We start from the raw sequence: 19,392 nt of genomic DNA, 5'->3' as shown, positions 1-19,392 counted from the left end.
AAAATGGGTTCTAATGAGGAGAGAGAATGTGAAATCCACATGTGGAATGTAAGAGGGCATGCATACAGGAATATGCACATTGGTATCAGGTAATCTAGAACCCTCATAAAGTTTAGCTCATCTGATAATGACCCATACATAACCCATACATTACATAGACCTCTTTTTCGAAGAAAAAACTGAGTTTTAGTTTTCTTAACCCATGGAAAAAGGAAAATTTTCCTTACCACAGACGTTTAAACCCACCTGTTGAACTCAAAAATAAACTTTTGATCTTGAACGATAGGATATGGGAGTTAATGATCATAAATATAAAATCCGAAGAGAGGGTCACATTGCGAAGAGTGATTATTGTTTGTTGCGGGTGCAACGGTGTGACAAGAATTGGACGGCCAAGATAACATCGGCACATACCTCAATATCGTTCCAACCATCGGATGCTTACCACACCCACGGCAGAGGATGTTTTCACCATTGTGGGTGAAGGAAAACTTTTGCCTTAAATTTTGGTCCGAACTACAAAGGACTTACTAGCATTTCTTGTGTGAGATGAATGTCCTCTTAAGGTCCACCTCAAGCCTTGACCAAAGGCTCCACTCAACCAATAGAAAAGGAGATTTCCAGGCTGCCCTTGTTTGTTGAACAGGATTATAAATGATCAAGATACCATCAATTCATGGTTGTTAAAAGAGATTTGATTTTTGATTTGATGGTACAATTTGCTTATTAGGTAATAAATGTTTTTGATCTTGACATGTAACACTCAAAACAATTATATGGCACCCCTTTTTTTTTTTTCGGTTCAAGAACAACTTTGACAAGAAGATTAAAGGCCACGAGAAGGCACAATGGCCAACAACCAAAGGGAAAGAGCTACAAGATCAGATAATGCCCCGAATACTTGAGTCCATAACATCAATCTATCTTTAGTTTCGACATGACATTTACTAAATGATTGGCATCCAAGGAAAAGTAAAATTTCATGCAAACGTATCCACGGACTTATAGCCTTAATTGTTGGATACTTATTGCACCTCATTACTTATCGTAGAAAATTCAGACTCGTCCACATTCTGTTAATGAATAATATTCTCTCTTCCACCGCTCCCCCCTTCCCCCTTTCCCCTTTCCCCTTTCCCCTTTATCATCTATGGTGTCATATTCAGTGTCACATTTCCTGGAGAACATACAAATGTCACTCTTGTAGTTCTTATATGCATGATGGGTCCCTAAATCAATTATCAAATTGGTTTTAGCCCAATTAACTTTCGATTCATTGTATAATAGACACATCTTGACTACCTAAATCATGTCTCACTTGAATCATCCATGCCTTAATAAAACAAACCCAAAAATCCGCATGAATTCTATACAACCAATACAAAATCAAACTCATTAGTACTATGAGATTAATTAGAAATTTCGGTTTGGTTCAGTAAGGCTATTTTCCATTTCCAATATGTTAAGAATCAAGATTCCCAACTAATGGCGTTTATGTCGAATTCGTAAACATGTCACCATAAACCACGTCACCATCTTCATAATTGTTAGTGCTTCGAGACGTCATTAACGATCTAATCATAATCATTCATCATTAAAAGGCAGTGCAAAAAAAATTAATAATAATAATAATAATAAAGATTAACCCTGTTTAATAAAGAGATTGATGTAGGGAATAGAAAGAAGTGCTAAATTGGACTAGATGTTGACATTTTTTCCTTGGGCTGTGAGAAAAATCCCAATAAGTTCCTTATTAATGTAGAAAAAGATTTTGAGTAACCTTGTAGCTGAAGCCTTAAGAACTATTAATGGAATTAGATAGCTATAAATAAATATTGCCCTTCAAATTAAAGACAAAACAAAGTGTGGACAAGCCCATCTCCTTATCCTATAAGGATTTGGTGTTAAATTTCCAAAAACTGTCACATAATTGTTATTAACTAATATAATATGAACCTTTTAAAACTATTTTTATTAATTTAACTATAGTTTTTAAGTTAATTATATCAATGGAAAATTTAATCAAAATATCACAACATAAAAAATAAAAAATAAAAATAAAAAGGAAAAAAAAGATCATTATGAGAGAAAATTGAAATGCCCATATAAACAAATGGACTCAGTTTTCCTGAACCCAAGATGAAAGAGGATCTTTGACTGTGGATCATTATAGTTTTACAGTAGTGGGATATGCATCATTACGAGGAGGAGATGTTTTCAAGTTTTAACTTTGTCTAGTAGGGAAATAATAATGCCCAAGATGAATGGGTGAAGAAAAGTTTCTCCTAAACAAAAGTTATAACTATGCTTTCTTGTCACTTCTTCCATTAGTCTTATCAATATGCATATATTAATATACCAAATTTTTACTTTATTATGGGGTCTACTAGTCTTTTTCACAAGATCATTGAAATACCCTACACTTCGGGGTCTATTAGTCTTGTGCTTTTGATTCCCTTTTCCTTAATGGTTGTATTACACATTTTCCCCGTGTCTTAGGGTCTTAATGCATATATCTACTCAAAATAAATAAATAAATAAATAATGATTCAATTAAAATGTTACTTTTTTTTTTTTTCTTCTATCAAGACAATACTAAAACAGAACAATCTCGTGCATGAGGCTTCCACACCTAACCCAAGTTTGAATTGTACCATTCTTTAAAAAAAAATGTCGTTAGCTCATTTATTGTGAGGTCCTTATCAAAGAAAAATACCCATAAGGTTCATAACTTCACATTAGGAGATGCCCCTATGCTCAAGTGTAAAGTCTAGCTCGTTGGTACCAAACTTGAGTTGGAATCAGGGCTCTAGAATTTGGGAACGAATCGGCCAGGAGTTAGAATCAGCTGCGGCCGATCTAAGAAAATTTTACCGATTCTAAATCATTATGGCCAATTTTATCGATTAAAATCAATGGTGACTAATTCTGATGTTGATTCTGATCTCTTGAACCATGAATGAAACTCATAGATTTAAGAATCAAAATCGAATCGGTCATATCAACCCAGCTGAATTACCGATTCCATTTGATGATTCGCTTGAATCGGGACTATTCCCACCCAAGTTTGAAGCAAGTGAACCAAGTTAAGGCCGAGCTGGCATGAGATCGTATTGGGATCAGCAATGACAGATCCGATTCCTAAACAAACTTTAAATCCATGATTAATTCCTATCTTCATCACTAGTGGTAGCTTCACTATAAGTTTCTTAGCATATCATCCTTTTTTCTATTGTTGATGACAATGAAGGTTCGATTGCAACAAGAAAAATATGAAGCACGAGACATAATAAATTTATGGGAGAAGGACTGCTACGATGTCAGAGTATAGTTTTCCATAGTGAGAGGTAAAAAATCGAATCGTCCAATGAAGATTGGATTTTAATGAGAGAGAATGTGGACTTCACAAATGGGATGTGAGAGGGATGCGTAGGAATATGCTCACTGGTTTTATGGCAATCTTTTTTTTTTTTAAATCATAAAATGCAACAATTATAATATCAATAATAGAGAAACCAAGAACCCTCGGAAGGGTTTTTTTTTTTTTTTTCTAACAATGGGTATTCAAGTCTTCGGCTTGATTAGTTCCACGAGTCCATATTGACTCCACAACCTCATGACCTGGGTCATATCAAAGTTGAATGAGAATCATTCAACTTTTACCGAAAGTAATGAAAAGTACTAAACACACCATGTGAGTTTACCAAAGAAGGAGATGAGTTGAACTCAGAACTACATGCTTCTTGAGGCAAAGGTTCCTTGCCAACTCGGCTATCCCCTTAGGGTTGAACCCTCGTAAGATTTAGCTCATCTGATAATGACCCATACAAAGACCTCATATACGGAAGGAAATTAAAATTTGAACGGAATTTTTCACAACCTATGGCAAAAGGAAGAGTCTCTTCACCATAGACATCTAAACCCATATTTGTGACCATGAACTATAGAGTGTGAGAGTTAATGTTAAACTTAAAATCCAATCAGAGGATCACATTGTTGGTGAAGGTACCTCTATGTTCCACCTCCAACCTCAACCACTACTTGATTGTTAGACAGGATTATAGGGTTTTCCACTTTAAGAGACCAAGATACCATCAATTTATGGTTGTTAGAAGAGATTTGATCTTGATGCTACTATTATCTTATTAGCTTATAAATGGTTTCGATCTTGTCATTTAAAATTCAAATTATTATAAAGCATTTTTTTTTTTTTTTTCAAGAACAATAGCAACAGGAAGACCAAAGGGCACGAGAAGGCACAATGGCCAACAACAAAGGGAAAGCTACAAGATCAGGTAATGCCCCAAATACTTGAGTCAATAACACCAGCCCATCTTTAGCTTGGACGTGACATCTCTTAAATGATTGGCATCCAAGGAAAAAGTGAAAGTTCCATGCATTCATGGGTAGAGATCAAACTCTTCTTTCTAAGATGTATCTTCAAGGTGGCAGTGTTCATCAAATTTGGATTGTATTTGGAATGTATTTTAAGATTAGATTTTAGGTCAACAATGTATTTGAAGCAAGAAAATAGAAAATAATCGGATTTCAGAATGCGCTTTTGTTAAAATTTTAAATTCTTCAAAATATTAGTTTTTTTTTTTATAAAATTTTAATTAGAAGGTTATGTTTTTTCATAATAGCTGCACAAATGATCAATATGTATCAATGTATCATTATTGAAAGATATGTTTGAATAGTCAACAAATATATCTTGTGGAAAAGATATGATTCACGATTGGTCGTGTCTTTTCGAAACAATTCTTGGTGGTGTTTTTCCTCCTTTATTATAGAAAGAAGGTCTAGTTCATTTCTTTTACAATTTTTTTTTACAGAAAATCTAAAATAATGTTTTCTCTTGATCGCAGCTTACACTACTCATAATTTTGTTTATGTCCAATTGACTACTACTCTGAAGTGTCTCAACATGGGCCAGTAAGTGATTACAATGACTACTAATAAGCCTTTAGAGATGTTTTATCTTGAAGGTTATTTCACAAGAACTCGATTTGCACCAAAAGAAACATCTACATTCTTATGTCCAAGAACCTTTTCTCTTTGAGGCTAAAAAAATATTTGAATTTTGATTTCAAACAAAGTCCACCAGAAAATATCAGAAATGTGTTCACAACCTTGCTCATCACAGCCAATGATACTCATACTTATTGACCTGCCTTACATTAATTCCTTCGTTTTTAAAAAGGGTAGAAAGAAAAAAATATACTTCTCTTCAGAAGCTCTGCCGCCCAAGTGGAAAAGACCAGGACCAGCAAAAATCCCTCTTAGGGCCCGTTTGATTTGGTTTTTAAAATCGGTTTTTTTCCTTTTTCTGTGTTCAGAAACGAAAAAATATTCCAAAAACCATTTGATTTTTCTGTTTCGTTTCACTTGTTTTTGGAAACGAAAATAGAAATTTACGCCTATTTCTATGTCTAAAACAAGAACGGAGAAATATGTTAGACTTGTTTTTCTATTTCTAGAAACAAGTGGGAGCGACAAAAATTGTTAAAAACCCGATACGTCACTCGACCTACGTAAACCCTCAACCCATTGCTCAAACTTCTCACTATCCAAATGCGGTGATTCTAAACTGGTTGTGCAAAGCTCATTTCCATGAAACATACATGCAACTTCAACGTCATGCCTTCACTCGTGAATTGCATTCCTATAACATCATGCCTTCACTCATTTCCAAAAAACGTTTTTTAGTACAAAAATGGCAAAAACCGTTTTTGCTATTTCTAGACACAAAAAAGAGAAACAAAATCCAACGGGCCCTTAATATGAATTTTTTTTTTTGGTAGAACTAATATGAAACTTGTAAGATCTTATAAAAGGGAAATTTAATATATCACACCTACCATGCTACTTAGATATCTGGTCAAAGATTCTACATCACTTGTTTTTAAAAAGCCGGAAAATGTTGAACCATTCTGGCCTGATGGCCTGGGACGTCAGGCCCAACCAGCCAGTTAAGTACCATAAAATTGAGAGTTATAAATAAATAATAATAAACTACTATAAATTGATTGATGTGCGTCGTTTGACAAGTGGCATAATATAAGAGGGTTTCAATTAGGGATGAAAGTTTGGCCCCGAAAACCCGAATCTGCCCTAGTCCGCTTGAGCCAAAACAGGGCTTGGGTCAAGTTTTTTTTACCCTGAGGGCGAGTTACGGTTGAAAAACCCCAACTCTAGGTTAGGGTTGGGTCGAGCTAGGGTTGAGGCCTCAGTCTGGCCCAACCCGACCCAATCGGCCCGAAATTTAACTTTGAGTTTTTATATTAGAATTTAGGACTCCTATTTGTATTTCATTTTCTATAATTTTGTAGTGTATAAGATATGAATGGAAAAAACAGGTCAATCAAGGTTAATCCAACCATTGCAGAAGCCAAGGTCAACCCAACCCAGTCCAGCCCGAACCAACCTAGCCCTGAAAGGGTCAATTAGGGCAGGGTTGGGTTGATATGAACCCAGCATGGTTGTCTCTGAACATGAACTCGGCAGGATTGGGTTGTGTTTGGGTTAAATTTTGAGAACCTAGGGTTGGGTTTGGAAACCCAACCCAGCCCAGTCCTATTTTACCCCTAGTTTCAACTATAGATGGGGGCTTACGTCAAAGGTCCAACTGTTTGGTGAAATGGTTTGTCAAAAGCAGGGGATTATTGAAAACCATCTAGCCTAACCAATCCACATCAGATATGAACTGGTTACAGAGTTGTTTGATTCTTTATGTGAAGTGAGTAGCCTTTGAGAAGGAACTAGCTGTTGTAGTGACTTTGTTTATTTACCTAATGCTTCTCTTCCTCTCAAAATATTCTACCTAATCATAATCCAATATACGAAGCAATCAAAAAGTCAACTAACCTTAATGAAGTGGGCGTAACTTTCCTGTCTGCAACTTGAAATAGTAGCAGTTAGCAGTAGGGGGATATTGGCAACCAACCTCCATTTAAGTTTAAAACCTGAGAGAGTCAATGAGATTGGTTTTTTCCCTTTGTGGGCCATTCTTCTTTGGTAAAAGGGTTGTTGGACTTGAAATTTACTAGGCTTGGAGGAATGAATATGATTTTGTTTTGGTTTATGGGCTCATTGGCAAACTCAAAAGCTAAATTTGAACTATATGAAAATGGGCCTCAACTTCGCTGTATTTAAAAACTTGGAGTGTTTTCTATGGGAGAGCGCAGCTTTCACAGCACCCTTCAGAGTCTGTCTGGCTCCTTTGCTCATATAGGTCATTTCACATGGGGGAGGAGACAGATAAAGTATGACGAAGACTATGGTCCCCATTAGAGAACATTATCCCTTAAAAAATCTAATGCGTACAAAACTCTGTCTAATCACATGCACTGCAAGTGTAATCACAAGACAAAATTGACTCATCTAATTTTACTTTTTTTTTTTTAATCTAAACCGTTTCCCACTTGATGATGGGAGAATGTACAATAATGACTAGAATAATGGTATTCATACATGAACATAGATAAGATGTGTGCCAATATAAAAAATGGATACCTACGCTTAGACACAAGAAGGATAAAATAACCCCTTGAAATGAAAATCACACCCTTGTTGAATGCAATCTCATTGGACTCGACGTTAGTGCAAGGGCCACTTGACTTGGCAACCATCTCCTCCTTGGGATTGAATTAGATTATGAAATCTGACAAATGGCCAATCTAAATCACATCCTCTCTACTCAATGGTCAGAATAGACATATCATCTGACTTTTTGACATTTTGAAAAATTAAATGATCTTTGTGACTACAATAATTCACCTTATATTTAAACTAAAGTTTAGGAGAATAAAACTGTTTATTTTATTTTATTTTTTTATGGATGAGAGAGAATGAGAGGGGGTATGGGCAATTGGGCATGCTCCCTAATTTCGGACTGAGGAGATAGTGGTTCTGTTGCATGATGAGTACATGACACCATCATGCACTTCATTTCCCCCTCCTAAAACCCGTTTGCATCATCTTTATATTTCCAGAGATAGAAGCTTCTACATTTTTTTTTGACAACTCTACCCTTCATTTGTACCAAACCAAACGGGGACTACGACATAAAATTCAGGGGGTTTATGGGGTAAATGAAGAAATATTTTTAAAAAATAAAAAATAAAAATCTCAGTATTGGATTTGTTTAACTGGGGAATATATAAATGTGGTATACGCATCAACGTCTCCTTTCAAGTTTCCATTTTCAACAGAGTTGTCGAGGCTCTGTTTTGGGGAAATTCAAGAGTGAAGGAAATGTCGGGTAGTTTCGGCGTCAATGGTGGCGGTATGGATGATGTGTATCGGCCACTCCCTTCCGTCTACCTGGGTTTCTTATCAATCTGGTTCCTTTCGGCATTCTCTTGGACATTTAATACTTGGAACAACCGCCATTATCAGGTTCAAAATTTGAATTTGAAATTGTAGATATGATTGGAAAGATCCAATTTTTTTGTTTCATTTTATGAATTCTGGGTTTGATTTTTTTTATTTTTAATGTATTAGCGCAGTCTAATAACCATCTGCAGTGGACGCTCGCCTCTGTTCCATTGATTAAAGTTCTGCAGCTTACACTTTCCTTTCTCTTTTGGTAAGTAGATTGATGGACTTGTGTACATTGAAAGTTACTGGCTAAAAAAGTTATAAATTTTGTTTATGTTCACCCTGATTTCTTCATTTGTTTTGGATGAAAAACTGTTCTTTTGGGTAGTTTAGATCACGAAGGTTTTGCATGCTCGGGGAGTTTTTTTGTTTGTGGGGTCTCTCTCTCTCTCTCTCCCATGTGAGATCAGCTCTTCTGCCAGGCGGCAGGTAGCCCTTTCCTATAGGCTTCATTTTGGCACCAGATTGCCCCTTTTGCATGAGGATTGGGAATGAGGATCCAGCTACTCTGATACCACTGATACAAACTTGGAAGAACTCGAACCCATAAGTCGACTTATAAGAAGAGGGAACCAAGACCAAATCAATCCAAATCAAATCTCTTTAGAAACTGATGTTGGATCAACTCCCATATGATCGATATAGGATCATAACAAATACTCCCTCAAGAGAGTGTAAATACCCAATCTTATACTTCCTTTTTTTAATTATATTATTAGTCATTATTCCTGCCACACCAAAGGCCAATAAGAATGCCATTTGGGTTTGGTAGGAATAATAAAGAAATAATGCTCTTGATTGAGCGCAATCTCCGAAGATGGAATTCCAACTCTAGATCCTTTGACATGATTTTAAAAGCCATCCCTTTGATATTAGTTTCAAAATCTATGTTTTCTCCTGAAAACCTGTTAGGGACTCCCCAAAGAACAGGCTCATTGTTGTCTCCTGGGGTCTCTCTAGTATCTCGTGATCCCCTCGCTCCTAAGTGGTTGTAGCATTTCTTTCTTCTTGCTGTCCTCTTGGCTTTATGTATTTTTGTTTTCTTTTACTGTGGGGGCTGTATATTCCTTCCTTTGTTTTAATGCATTTTTTATTCACCAATAAAAAAAAATAATGCTCTGAACATGATTGATTTTCTCAGTTTGCTTACTTGCCTCTGTTTAGGAAAAGCTGAAATGTTTGAAATTACTCATCATTGGTTGCATTTCCATTTCTTCTTCTCTTCTTCAATTTCCATAACAGTGCTCTTGCAGGTATTCCTGCTATAATTTTCAGACTTGCTCCCTGTGGATGTCATTTGGGGTGTACGTAACAGGAGCACTCTTTCAGACGGTTTCTTTTGTGTCCTTTTTGCTCATTTCTCATGGTTACTGTATCATGTGTGAGCGTCTTTCAGTACCTGAGCGCCGTACTACTGCTGCACTTGGGTGTGTTTGCTATTTGACTCTAGTTGGTTACAGAGCTTCTGTACCTTACTTCACAGTGAGTCTCTTGCTTTCCTTCATAATGATCTTATATCTGCAAGTTGATACTCAGTAAAGTAGATTCCCGGGTGAACATATACATTTATTTTCATCTTTAACTGTTAACCTCTAGAGACTGTTAATACGCACTTTGTTGTTCAATTGGTGGCATTAGCAATCCCTGTGATCTTCTTTTCTGACTTTTAATATGATCTAATAATTCCTTTTACCTGTTATCCAGGTCCTTTTGATACTTAATTACTTCATATCTTTCTATGTTATCTTCCACCACATATCTCAGAATCTCCTGGTTTTGCGCGAACAATTAAGCTCTATAGAGGATGAAGACATACATACAATGCATAATGCTGTATATACAAAATACACTATGTTCAAGTATGTCTACAGATCTGATGTTGATTTAAATTATTTGATTAAGATTTTGACATTATTTTGGTGTTTTGTTTTTCAACTATCCAGGAAATTTCAAAGTGCAATGCAGATAGTAGCCATGGCAGAAACCGTGGTATGACATCTTCTTCCCTCGATCCCAATGGTATTTTTCAATGTACGAAATATGGGAAACTGTTATTTGAAACACTTGATGCATCTTGATACCAGATATACATAAATATGGATGATACCTCAGATAATTACTGGCTCCGTGTTTTAGTTCGGGAGTGGTCACAGCTCTGCATCTTCTTGTATATTGGGTATGTTCTACCAACTTGTACAAGTCATTGCTTATGCATTTCCTCTCTTTAAAAGAGAACTCAATATTCATATGGTGACCTATTTTCAACATGAGTCATGAAAACATTCTTACTTATTACAACATTTTTCCTTGTGTTATATCCTATGTCATTGATTTCTTTACATTTCAGGTGGACTTTCAGGTCACAAGAATTCTCATCCAATTTCTCAGTTGTGCCCAATCTAAAGTTTAAGGGGGAGAACATGATGCCTCCCATCTACAGCATAGTAAGACTCCTTTCCCTCAAATCTAAAGACTTTTAAGAACTTTGCTTCTTAGGTCTTCTTGGGCTCTCCATCACCCTAATGAAATCATAGAATAGTCTTAGGATCTCATGACTAGAAATTGTTGGTGTACAATGTCTTGTATTCCATCACAATTTAATCTAGGGAGTACTAGCACAGCCTCCTGCTCGAATTTTTTATTTGAGTGCAGTTTTTGTACTTTCCGGATTATGGTTTTTCGCTATATATTTGTAGCGAGTGTTTCTTTCTCTATAATGCAAGCAATACTGAGAGGTGTGAGGACGAGCGTTGTAACCCTATTCTCCATTGATAGTGAAGCAGGATCTCATCTCACTGAGGACGTAAGCAATCTTGTCGAACCTCGTAAATCTGTGTGCATTGCTTGTTCTTGTTTTTCCATTATTTTCTGCATCATTTTAGGGTTGCTTTTCTACAGAAATGTCTCATGATCAGAAGATAAGACATACCTACCATCAGGTAGGCCCCATATAGAACTCCAATAAGACATGCAAGGTAGGCTGAATGCCCAGAAGTACAAAACTAACCCCAAATAAGAAGAGATAACTGACACACACTAGACAAGGTAAAAGACTAAAATGTCAAAACCATTTCTCTACTAATGCCAAACTTTATTACAGGAAATGGATGCTGCAGCTTTCAGAAATTTCAGCTCTCATGAATGGCACATAGGGGTGGTAAGTGAAATCTTTTCAACACAGACACTATTTGGCAGCTAGGTAACAAAGACAATGATAAAGATGTTGGTGTCCAAAATGGACACCAGGTATCATACACAGTACATATTGTAAGAAGTATTTTTATTTGGAATTAAGTAGACAATTGAAGTGCCAATCTTGCTCTTGCTCTTGCTCTTTCACATCAATGCTAAGAGTTGATACGCAAAAAGTTTTGAATACCAATATGTCCTTTATAATATAGCTTGGCAGTTGGTATTAGTACTGAAAGTTAAAAATGAACTGTTGCAGCAAACTTCCTCTCCTCCAAATGCAGAAAGGTCTGCAGATTCGTTTCTAGTCATAGTTCAGCATCCTCATGCTCATAAAGCAACCACTGGAAGCAAAATAAACCACACCTAGCTGCTACTGTGCCACAACTACAATCACGGCACCAAAGATTTGGATCAGGGTTCGTTTTCATGAAATAGCAATATGGTAAAACAATTAAGGACCTGAATTGATTGATACCTTTTGCTTCTACGACTACTATCGGTGTCGAGTAGGGGCTTTGACTGCAAATATCTCATGAAGGCAGAAGGACAAGTCTAAAACTTCTTTATCCTTTATACAAGTTATTTTCTGTTGCAGCCACCTGAAAGCAAGGTCTGCACACTTGAGAGTCTTTAACTTTACCCTTTTGTGCTAGAATATTGAGCTCATTCACTCCCTCCCACCAGTTAAAATGTATATTATTGTATCATCTTTCTGATTATGGGAGCATAAAGTTATTTGAAATTGCAATTTATGAACTTAATGTTCAACAGAATCTTGTATACTGTTTAAAGTCACTAAATAGGTGGGTCTGCCTGTGAATGCAGCATAGCAAAAGATTAATTTCCTGCAAGATTGTAAGCTTTCTATCTACATTAAAAGTTTGCCACAATTTGGAACTAAATATGAAAATGGGAGAAAGATCTCACAATGTATGAGAAGAAGTATCCAATTGGTCCAATTTCTGGGGCATGCCCCCAAAAATCGGGAAAAAATAGATATAGCAGAGACCGGAGGGTTTATATTTAAGTTCTATCCTACCTTCTGTGACTCATTGAGGATGATGAATCCCAGGTCTGTCATGTATACTAATTGTTGAATTAGGCTTGCACCTTAAAAAGAATGTTCAAAAAAAATCTCATTAAGGAAGAGAGGGAAGAAAGCTACTCAAAACATCATTATGTTATGAGTCCACAAGGCTTGCAATATGGTACCTTACAAAGGCACAGAATTACCTTTATTGAAGTAGTAGAGAGCATTGATCCATGCAAGGATGAACTCTTGCCCCAGAGGGAACTGTTCAAAAGGATCTGAACTCATCACAGGAACGGCATTAACCATTTATAGAGACAGAGAGGAATGATAATGAGTAAGAAGGCTGGGAGGGAAATCAGAGCTGCACCAAGATTTTCTTTTTACCTGCATTCTTAGCCACTTCTATGGACTGACTTTGGAAGCAGACCCTTTCTCGGCTAGCTATTTTCGGTATTTGAAAAACATGGCTTAAGGATAAGGTATTGTATTTTGAAACACTATCCTTTCAATGTTGGTAGGTCGGCACTCAACTAAAGGGAAGGCTATTTTACATGTATGTCCCATCTCCACACAATACGTATATTTCTAGTTACAAGAATCTCATAAATCTGTCTGAAGCTTTTATAATATATTATCCATGTATAAGTCCATGTCTCACACCCACTCATGATTGTTAAATGTCAATGTTAAAGGCTGCTAATACCATGATGATCCCTTTCTTGGGGGAGTTGTATATAGTGCAGGTCAATTAGAGACTCTTGGACAAGCAATGGTAACTTGTTGGATTTGGCCAATCTATTAGTTTCAGTTATTTGTATGGTAATATTTGCAGTCACTCTCCTGCATGTTCAGCAAATTGCAGCAGAAACTACAATAATCTCTCATAAACTGTCTTTTCCAATAGACTTTTATATGCAGTTCTCCAAAGATCCATAAGAATCACATCTTAGTGTCATAAACTATGAAAAAAGATGCTTCAGGTGAAGAAGAATCCAAATTTCATCTGCTTATATATATTTATATTTATTTCCCCTTAGAAGGTACAATGAATGTCTGGATCTACCATTTTGTAGATGGATGTCTAAAAAGGATTGCCTTTTGGCAGTTCATCTGTTCAAGTTGTATGTTGAATCTAAACCAATTTTTTCTGCTAGTCTAGAAAAAAAAAATTAGCCTTACATTGCTAGAAACCAAGGATAAGTCTTAAATTTGGTTTTCTCATCCCTTTGCTTTCTTATACTTCACAATGAAGTCGTCGTCATCATTTCTCTCGGTCATTATTCTTTTCTTGACTTTTAAGTCACTGCTCTTTGAGGCCTGCTGCTGCTTTTGCGAGCTTTCTTGTTTATTCAGTTGCGGAGGCTTAACGGGAGTTCCCGTCATTATTTGTTGTTGCCTCTTTTTCTTTCTCTCATAGGCTTTTTTCGATCTTTCAGGAGACAGCAAGCCATGTTCCATCATCCTGTAGAGAGAAGTTGGTTATCCTTCTGTCATTAAACCACAGAACAGTCAAACACTAATTAACACAATGTGCAGTGGATTGCCTCATCTTTACCTTAATCAATAGCAATGTTTGACAGCCCTATTGCATGTACATATTTACTTTAATACTTGCACAAATGTTTTCAGCAGACACTAGGTGACAATAATTCCCTCCTACTGAATATGAATAGATTGATTGAGAGCTAGCACAGAAAAATGACCTTGACATAAACTAACGAGGACATTGTGAAAAAGGAACATCACAATGTTGAATAGTAGTTTGAATGGAAAACACAACCCTATTGGGCTCCTAGAGAGGTGAAGTTGTGTTTTTTCAGATAAAAGTGACATGTCTCTTTCTACAAGATGTCAAAAACAAATCTCCTGAGAGCTGTGAGGTATATTCTTATGCTCTTTGCAATAGAACGATAGGTACTCCTCATACATTTATGGGGGAAAAAAAAAAGATTTTTATCTTATATTTTACTTGATCCATGGAATGAAAAAGAAAAAGAAAAAGGAAAAGGAAAAACTAGTAGGAGGATGGGAATCCAGCCTCACTGATCTATCCCCACCATCAAGAGCTGAATTTATTTATGGTTCTCCCCTTGATGGCACTTTGTGGGTATAGGATATTGGCCAGTATTTTTCTACTAAAGGAGCATCAAAATGCCCAATTGGTGAGTCGCAATACCTGGTAAGACATCCACTGTCATCATGAAACATGAAGCAACTAAACATAAATTGAAAGATGGGAGGGGGTAAAAGGAAAAAAGAAGGCTGGTTTCTTTCCACCAGCCTTTACATGATCATGCGAAGAACAGTATTTCCAAGCTCAAATATTTAGTTCACTCAAATAAGGCAGCATTCATGGAAGAGTGTCACCATATTTAGCAGTTGATCCAGAGACAAAAATGACCACATGATCCAGAGGTAAACTGCTCAATGGCAACGAAGTTCACATTAACTAAAGTTGGGAAGGTCATGTCTTGAACTTTTTAACCTATCAAAAAAAAAAAAAAATTGGGAAGGGCCCAAAAAATAATGATCACATGCAGAGCAGTTCCAATATGAAATGACTGAGGCAGTCAGCCCTTCACTAACTGCCTTTTGTTTGTCTTAACTAAATTTTGTTACAGAAGTTGGTGCAATTGTTGAATCAGTCGGTCAGTCCATGGTAATTAACCATATAAATCCATTGGTCTCTCCATTGGGATATAATTAATGAGTCTGAACCATCTTTCAAAAGGCACCACGGCTTCTTGGTCTTTTCTCTCTCCTCTTTCTCGCAACTTTTTTTTTTTATTCGAGGGGGTGTTTGAGATTCTACTTGTTTTGTCAGCCCTAAAAGCACTAGTAACTCCAACAGAGCAGGGCCCAAGGAAGACTATTATTTTGCTCAACTAGGAATCTTTCTATATTAAGAGGCCCTGGTGGCTGTCCTGTATTCTGAAAGAAGTTTGTATTGTGTCATTTCCAATGAATATCCCAATCCCTTGTATCCCTAGATGAGCCAACCAATTGACCAAATTCTTGTTTATTATTAAAAGAAAAAAGGGCAAACCCGGTGCACAAGGCTTCCGCATGTGCGAGGTTTGAGAGGGGCGAGAACTACATAGTCTTACCCCGAGAATGTTGAGAGACTATTTTGACCGTTTAACCACCAGGTCACAACATTTGTACCTTACCGTTGAACAAGTGCGCCCCTTTATTATCTTCCCCTCAAATATAGTACTGGTGCTTTTGTTGGACTTTTAGCATTCTTTGCTTAGCCTGGCAACTTATAGAAAAACAATAGAATGCATCCTTTTCCTTTTTCCATCATTAAATGACAGTTGAAATCCTCTTTAGAAATCTTTTACCAAGCAAGTCTACTTCAAATCTGTTATTAATGCAAATAAGTTCCTTGTGTCCAAGGAGGAAATAAATGAGCTACCCTCCATCTATGAAAATTTTGGGAAAACCCTAAACATTGCTATATGGTTTCCAATCTAGACATAGTCTGACAGTGACAAGTGTTGTGAAACAAGTGATAACTGATAAGCCTACCTACACTGTGCTACAGACTTAAGCTATTGAAAGATATCATCAGTTATGTAGAAGATATGATTCATAAGAGAGAAAGGTTATATAGAAGCTACGGCCTTTGGTAGACCCAGAAAGGAGAAACAGGATTCTGATAGAGTAGCCCAGGTAGTTGTCATAAGACTTGAAACGATAATGAGCGTATTTACTAGTCACAGAGAAAGACAAGAGTTTGAAGACCTTTATATCATATGCTTTGTAATTGTTACACAAATCGAATATAGACAGAATTAACACATTTAAGTTAAAGCACGATGACGGTTGGATTTTCAATATATTGGAAATGATAACTCTGTCTATCAAGAGAAAGGATGGGATATCTCCTCATTAATGACATTGTTCTAATTTTTAAATGGAGATATTTTGAACCTACAAGTAAACTAGAAATGCTCAAAAGAAAAATAAGTAGCTTTATCTATGATAAACCTTTTTTTTTTTCCCCTTTTCTTGGTTGATCTTGATAATTCTTTGCTGTTCTCATACAAATCCAACATCTAGTCCATGTTAAATCCTAGTTTTCAAGATCCTTTGTCAAGCCCAGTGCAGTCATTTTAATACCCAATGCCAAAGCCTGGGCTAGCTTAAATCAGACTCGGTACCATTGCATCATTTGCAAGTCTTACAGTTACGGATTGACCAGTCCCTGCAGGATTGGATATCTCATGGCAAAGGCTGTGATCCCTGATGTGTCACCTTAGGTTGCAATCCCCGAGTAAAGATTACCACTTATGGGTCTCCTGCTTGCAGAATTGCTGCATGGTTTATATTGAAGACAACAGTGCATGCATTGACTTTGAGCAGAAGAATGTGAAACCAGAACATCTGGGGCAGATAGCCGTCATTCTTCTCATGAGTTTCTGAACCAGACTAACAGAGTCTTGTCTTGGCTATTCTCAGGACCAGCAATGTTTGATATTGCAAGGGTCCAGCACTGGAGCTGTAAAAGTTGACCATGATGCTGCTTGCAACACAACAGGTAGAGCTAGTTGGGGGGGGGGGGTTGTTTTCAGTAATTCTATGGGTCAATGTAATCAGTACATTGGCTATGTACTCTTCTCTTTCAGTTTGTCAAGGAGGCATTTGCAATGCACCAAGGTATGTAACCGATGGTATCAAATACCTTGAATTAGAGCCTGATCACTGATGCACCATCATTTTTAACAGTGCTGTTACAGGCAGTTCAAGATAGATTTTAAGGGAATGGCCTGCTCAAAATCATAGGATTCCAGAGGCATTCTCAGTTGACTTCGCAAGTGGTCAATTATATTTTTGGTTCCAAGTACAATATGGGTTCTGGTTGATTATCCTCCCAAAACTGTCGGAGAAAACATTCAGGAGAAGCAGCCCATAAGTAGATGGATTGATAGATGTGGTGCCTCACCTTAATCTATCTTGACACAATTATTAAAATGAATCAATAAGTGATGGAAGTGCAAACAAAACTGAAGAAAGGAAGGAAATTAAAAGACGGTGTGGCTAAAGACAGAATGCGATATCCAAGGCAAATCCTTCTTGAATTTTGACAATGACATAATGGCTGAATTTTCTGAAGAAGGTGCAGTACATCTTCAAGTGATTGGTAAGATATTAAGAAGTTGGATGGGAAATTTGATATTGAAAATGAATAAATGTATTAACCAAGAAAAAGAGCCCAATTCAATGTCAGTTTTCAACGCATCTAAATTGTTCCTGAACCATTAACCAGCATGATTTCATGGTACAATCTGCTGCGGTGGTATCAGTGTCCACGGAAGAGGTAATATAGATAAACGAAAATCTTCCAGAAATATAGCTAAGCTATATACTTATATGTCCATGAACACACCAGAGTGAGACTCAACTCCAGACTTGTACAAGATTAAGATAGATTGGTTGATAAAATTCCAGTTGAAATAAAAATTAAGGCAAATGTTAATTAGAAGTACAAAGAAACGCACCAGAATTCAGCCATTTCACTTGAAGGTATCTGTTTCGACAAGGACTCATAGAATATCCTGAGGGGTTCCCTCTGCAAAAGCAAGAAAAAAATAAAGAGGATAAACAAAAGGGCAGTTAGATAATGGAAAAAACATGATATGGAGAAGATCAAGAGAGCAGAAATTCGGATCTAAAGAACCTCTTCAGGAGGATCATATCTCTGGCCGGCTAAAGTGTAAACTTTTTTCACTTTCGCTTTAACAGTTGTTGTGGTCTTGGTAACTGATTTCGATGAATTCGATGTTGATTTCCCCTTCACCTTCAATCGAGAAAAAACAAATAAATTCACAAAATCACTCCAATTCAAAGAAACGAATGTATACGGAAAACATCTCAATACTCAGAACCCACTATCAGATCAGAAAGACACAAGAATCCCATTTTACACAACTCATAATCGGAAGTAATACAAAACCAAATCGATCAATCCAGGAAAAATTATAAGAGGAAGAAAGAAGAAGGTACCTCTGGTTTTCTAGCAGTGAAGGAAGATTTATTCTTAGAATCAACCATTTGTTTGCTTGAGATCTCAATCTTTTTCTTGTTAATTGATTGAATCGCCTTGCCCTTGGAAGATCCATCTTGGTTGGCTTTCACTTTCGCATTAAATTTGATTCCTGATGCAGCCATTATTTACGATCCTATCAATCTGATAAATCCGTTATCCTTTCTCCCGATTTAGAATTAGATCCTTAAATCTTGCCATTGAGGATCATCAGCTCTCTCTCTCTCAAATCTGTATACGTTTAAGTTCAGACAAATGTCATAAACTTATTTTGACGTGTCAACTCAGAGTCAGAAAACAACGTTCAGTTCGTTCAGCTCGGATTCTCTCTCTCTCTCTCTCTCTCTCTCTCTCTTAACTGGCTTGTTTGCCCCTCTGCTTGTAAGGTGGACTTGAGGATGGAGGGTAAAGGGGATGCTCTCTTATCCACGTCAACCGGTCGGGTCGGCTCACCACTTATGACCTAACTGTTTTCACTTACTTTCATGAATAACATGTCCGTCGGGCACGTGTTACTTTAGTGCTTCGAGAATTGGGTAAAAAAAATGAACAACTTACTTGATTGGATTAAGGTTTTGCTGTGGGTGAAGAGAATCTACTCGGATCGGATAGGTCATTATCGGCTGGGTTGAAACGATGATTGATCTTTGATCTTGATTTTTCTGATCTCGATATACATATATGGTTCAAACGTATAATTGTAATAAAAATTGATTTTTTTCTAAATTAAAAAAAA

The 19,392-nt window shown here is 36.7% G+C and overlaps 2 protein-coding genes across 3 annotated transcripts; one reads left to right on the top strand and one right to left on the bottom strand.

Moving 5' to 3' along the window:
- Positions 1–8,223: 8,223 nt before the first annotated feature.
- Positions 8,224–12,330, top strand: LOC122087426. The gene is made up of 9 exons (XM_042656564.1): positions 8,224–8,400; positions 8,511–8,590; positions 9,636–9,864; positions 10,087–10,241; positions 10,326–10,371; positions 10,467–10,558; positions 10,730–10,826; positions 11,483–11,539; positions 11,831–12,330. Exons 1-9 carry the CDS (start codon positions 8,257–8,259, stop codon positions 11,939–11,941), a joined length of 1,011 nt encoding a protein of 336 aa, XP_042512498.1. The 5' UTR covers positions 8,224–8,256; the 3' UTR covers positions 11,942–12,330.
- Positions 11,823–19,035, bottom strand: LOC122087435. Of its 2 annotated transcripts, XM_042656584.1 has the most exons (5): positions 18,617–19,035; positions 18,291–18,410; positions 18,112–18,182; positions 12,050–12,173; positions 11,823–11,958 (listed from the first exon to the last, which is right to left on the bottom strand). In XM_042656584.1, the coding sequence occupies exons 1-4, from the start codon at positions 18,779–18,781 to the stop codon at positions 12,068–12,070; spliced, it is 462 nt and encodes a 153-aa protein (XP_042512518.1). In that variant the 5' UTR covers positions 18,782–19,035; the 3' UTR covers positions 11,823–11,958; positions 12,050–12,067. The 2 variants fall into 2 exon arrangements, with proteins under 2 accessions (XP_042512518.1, XP_042512512.1); XM_042656578.1 differs by lacking the exons at positions 11,823–11,958; positions 12,050–12,173 and adding an exon at positions 13,589–14,069 and having other exon boundaries at positions 18,617–19,031.
- Positions 19,036–19,392: the final 357 nt, after the last annotated feature.

This window comes from Macadamia integrifolia, chromosome 2 (assembly GCF_013358625.1).
Source record: "Macadamia integrifolia cultivar HAES 741 chromosome 2, SCU_Mint_v3, whole genome shotgun sequence".
NCBI classification, from domain to species: Eukaryota; Viridiplantae; Streptophyta; class Magnoliopsida; order Proteales; family Proteaceae; genus Macadamia; species Macadamia integrifolia.
This window is presented reverse-complemented; position numbering and strand designations above follow the sequence as displayed.

Coding starts and splice junctions, on each gene's coding strand:
- LOC122087426 (XM_042656564.1), top strand. CDS start 8,257: ATGTCGGGTAGTTTCGGCGTCAATGGTGGCGGTATGGATGATGTGTAT. Junction 8,591..9,635: donor ACACTTTCCTTTCTCTTTTG/GTAAGTAGATTG, acceptor GTGCTCTTGCAG/GTATTCCTGCTATAATTTTC. Junction 11,540..11,830: donor ATGAATGGCACATAGGGGTG/GTAAGTGAAATC, acceptor GAACTGTTGCAG/CAAACTTCCTCTCCTCCAAA.
- LOC122087435 (XM_042656578.1), bottom strand. CDS start 18,781: ATGGCTGCATCAGGAATCAAATTTAATGCGAAAGTGAAAGCCAACCAA. Junction 18,411..18,616: donor TCACTGCTAGAAAACCAGAG/GTACCTTCTTCT, acceptor TCTCGATTGAAG/GTGAAGGGGAAATCAACATC. Junction 14,070..18,111: donor AGTGAAATGGCTGAATTCTG/GTGCGTTTCTTT, acceptor TTCTCTCTACAG/GATGATGGAACATGGCTTGC.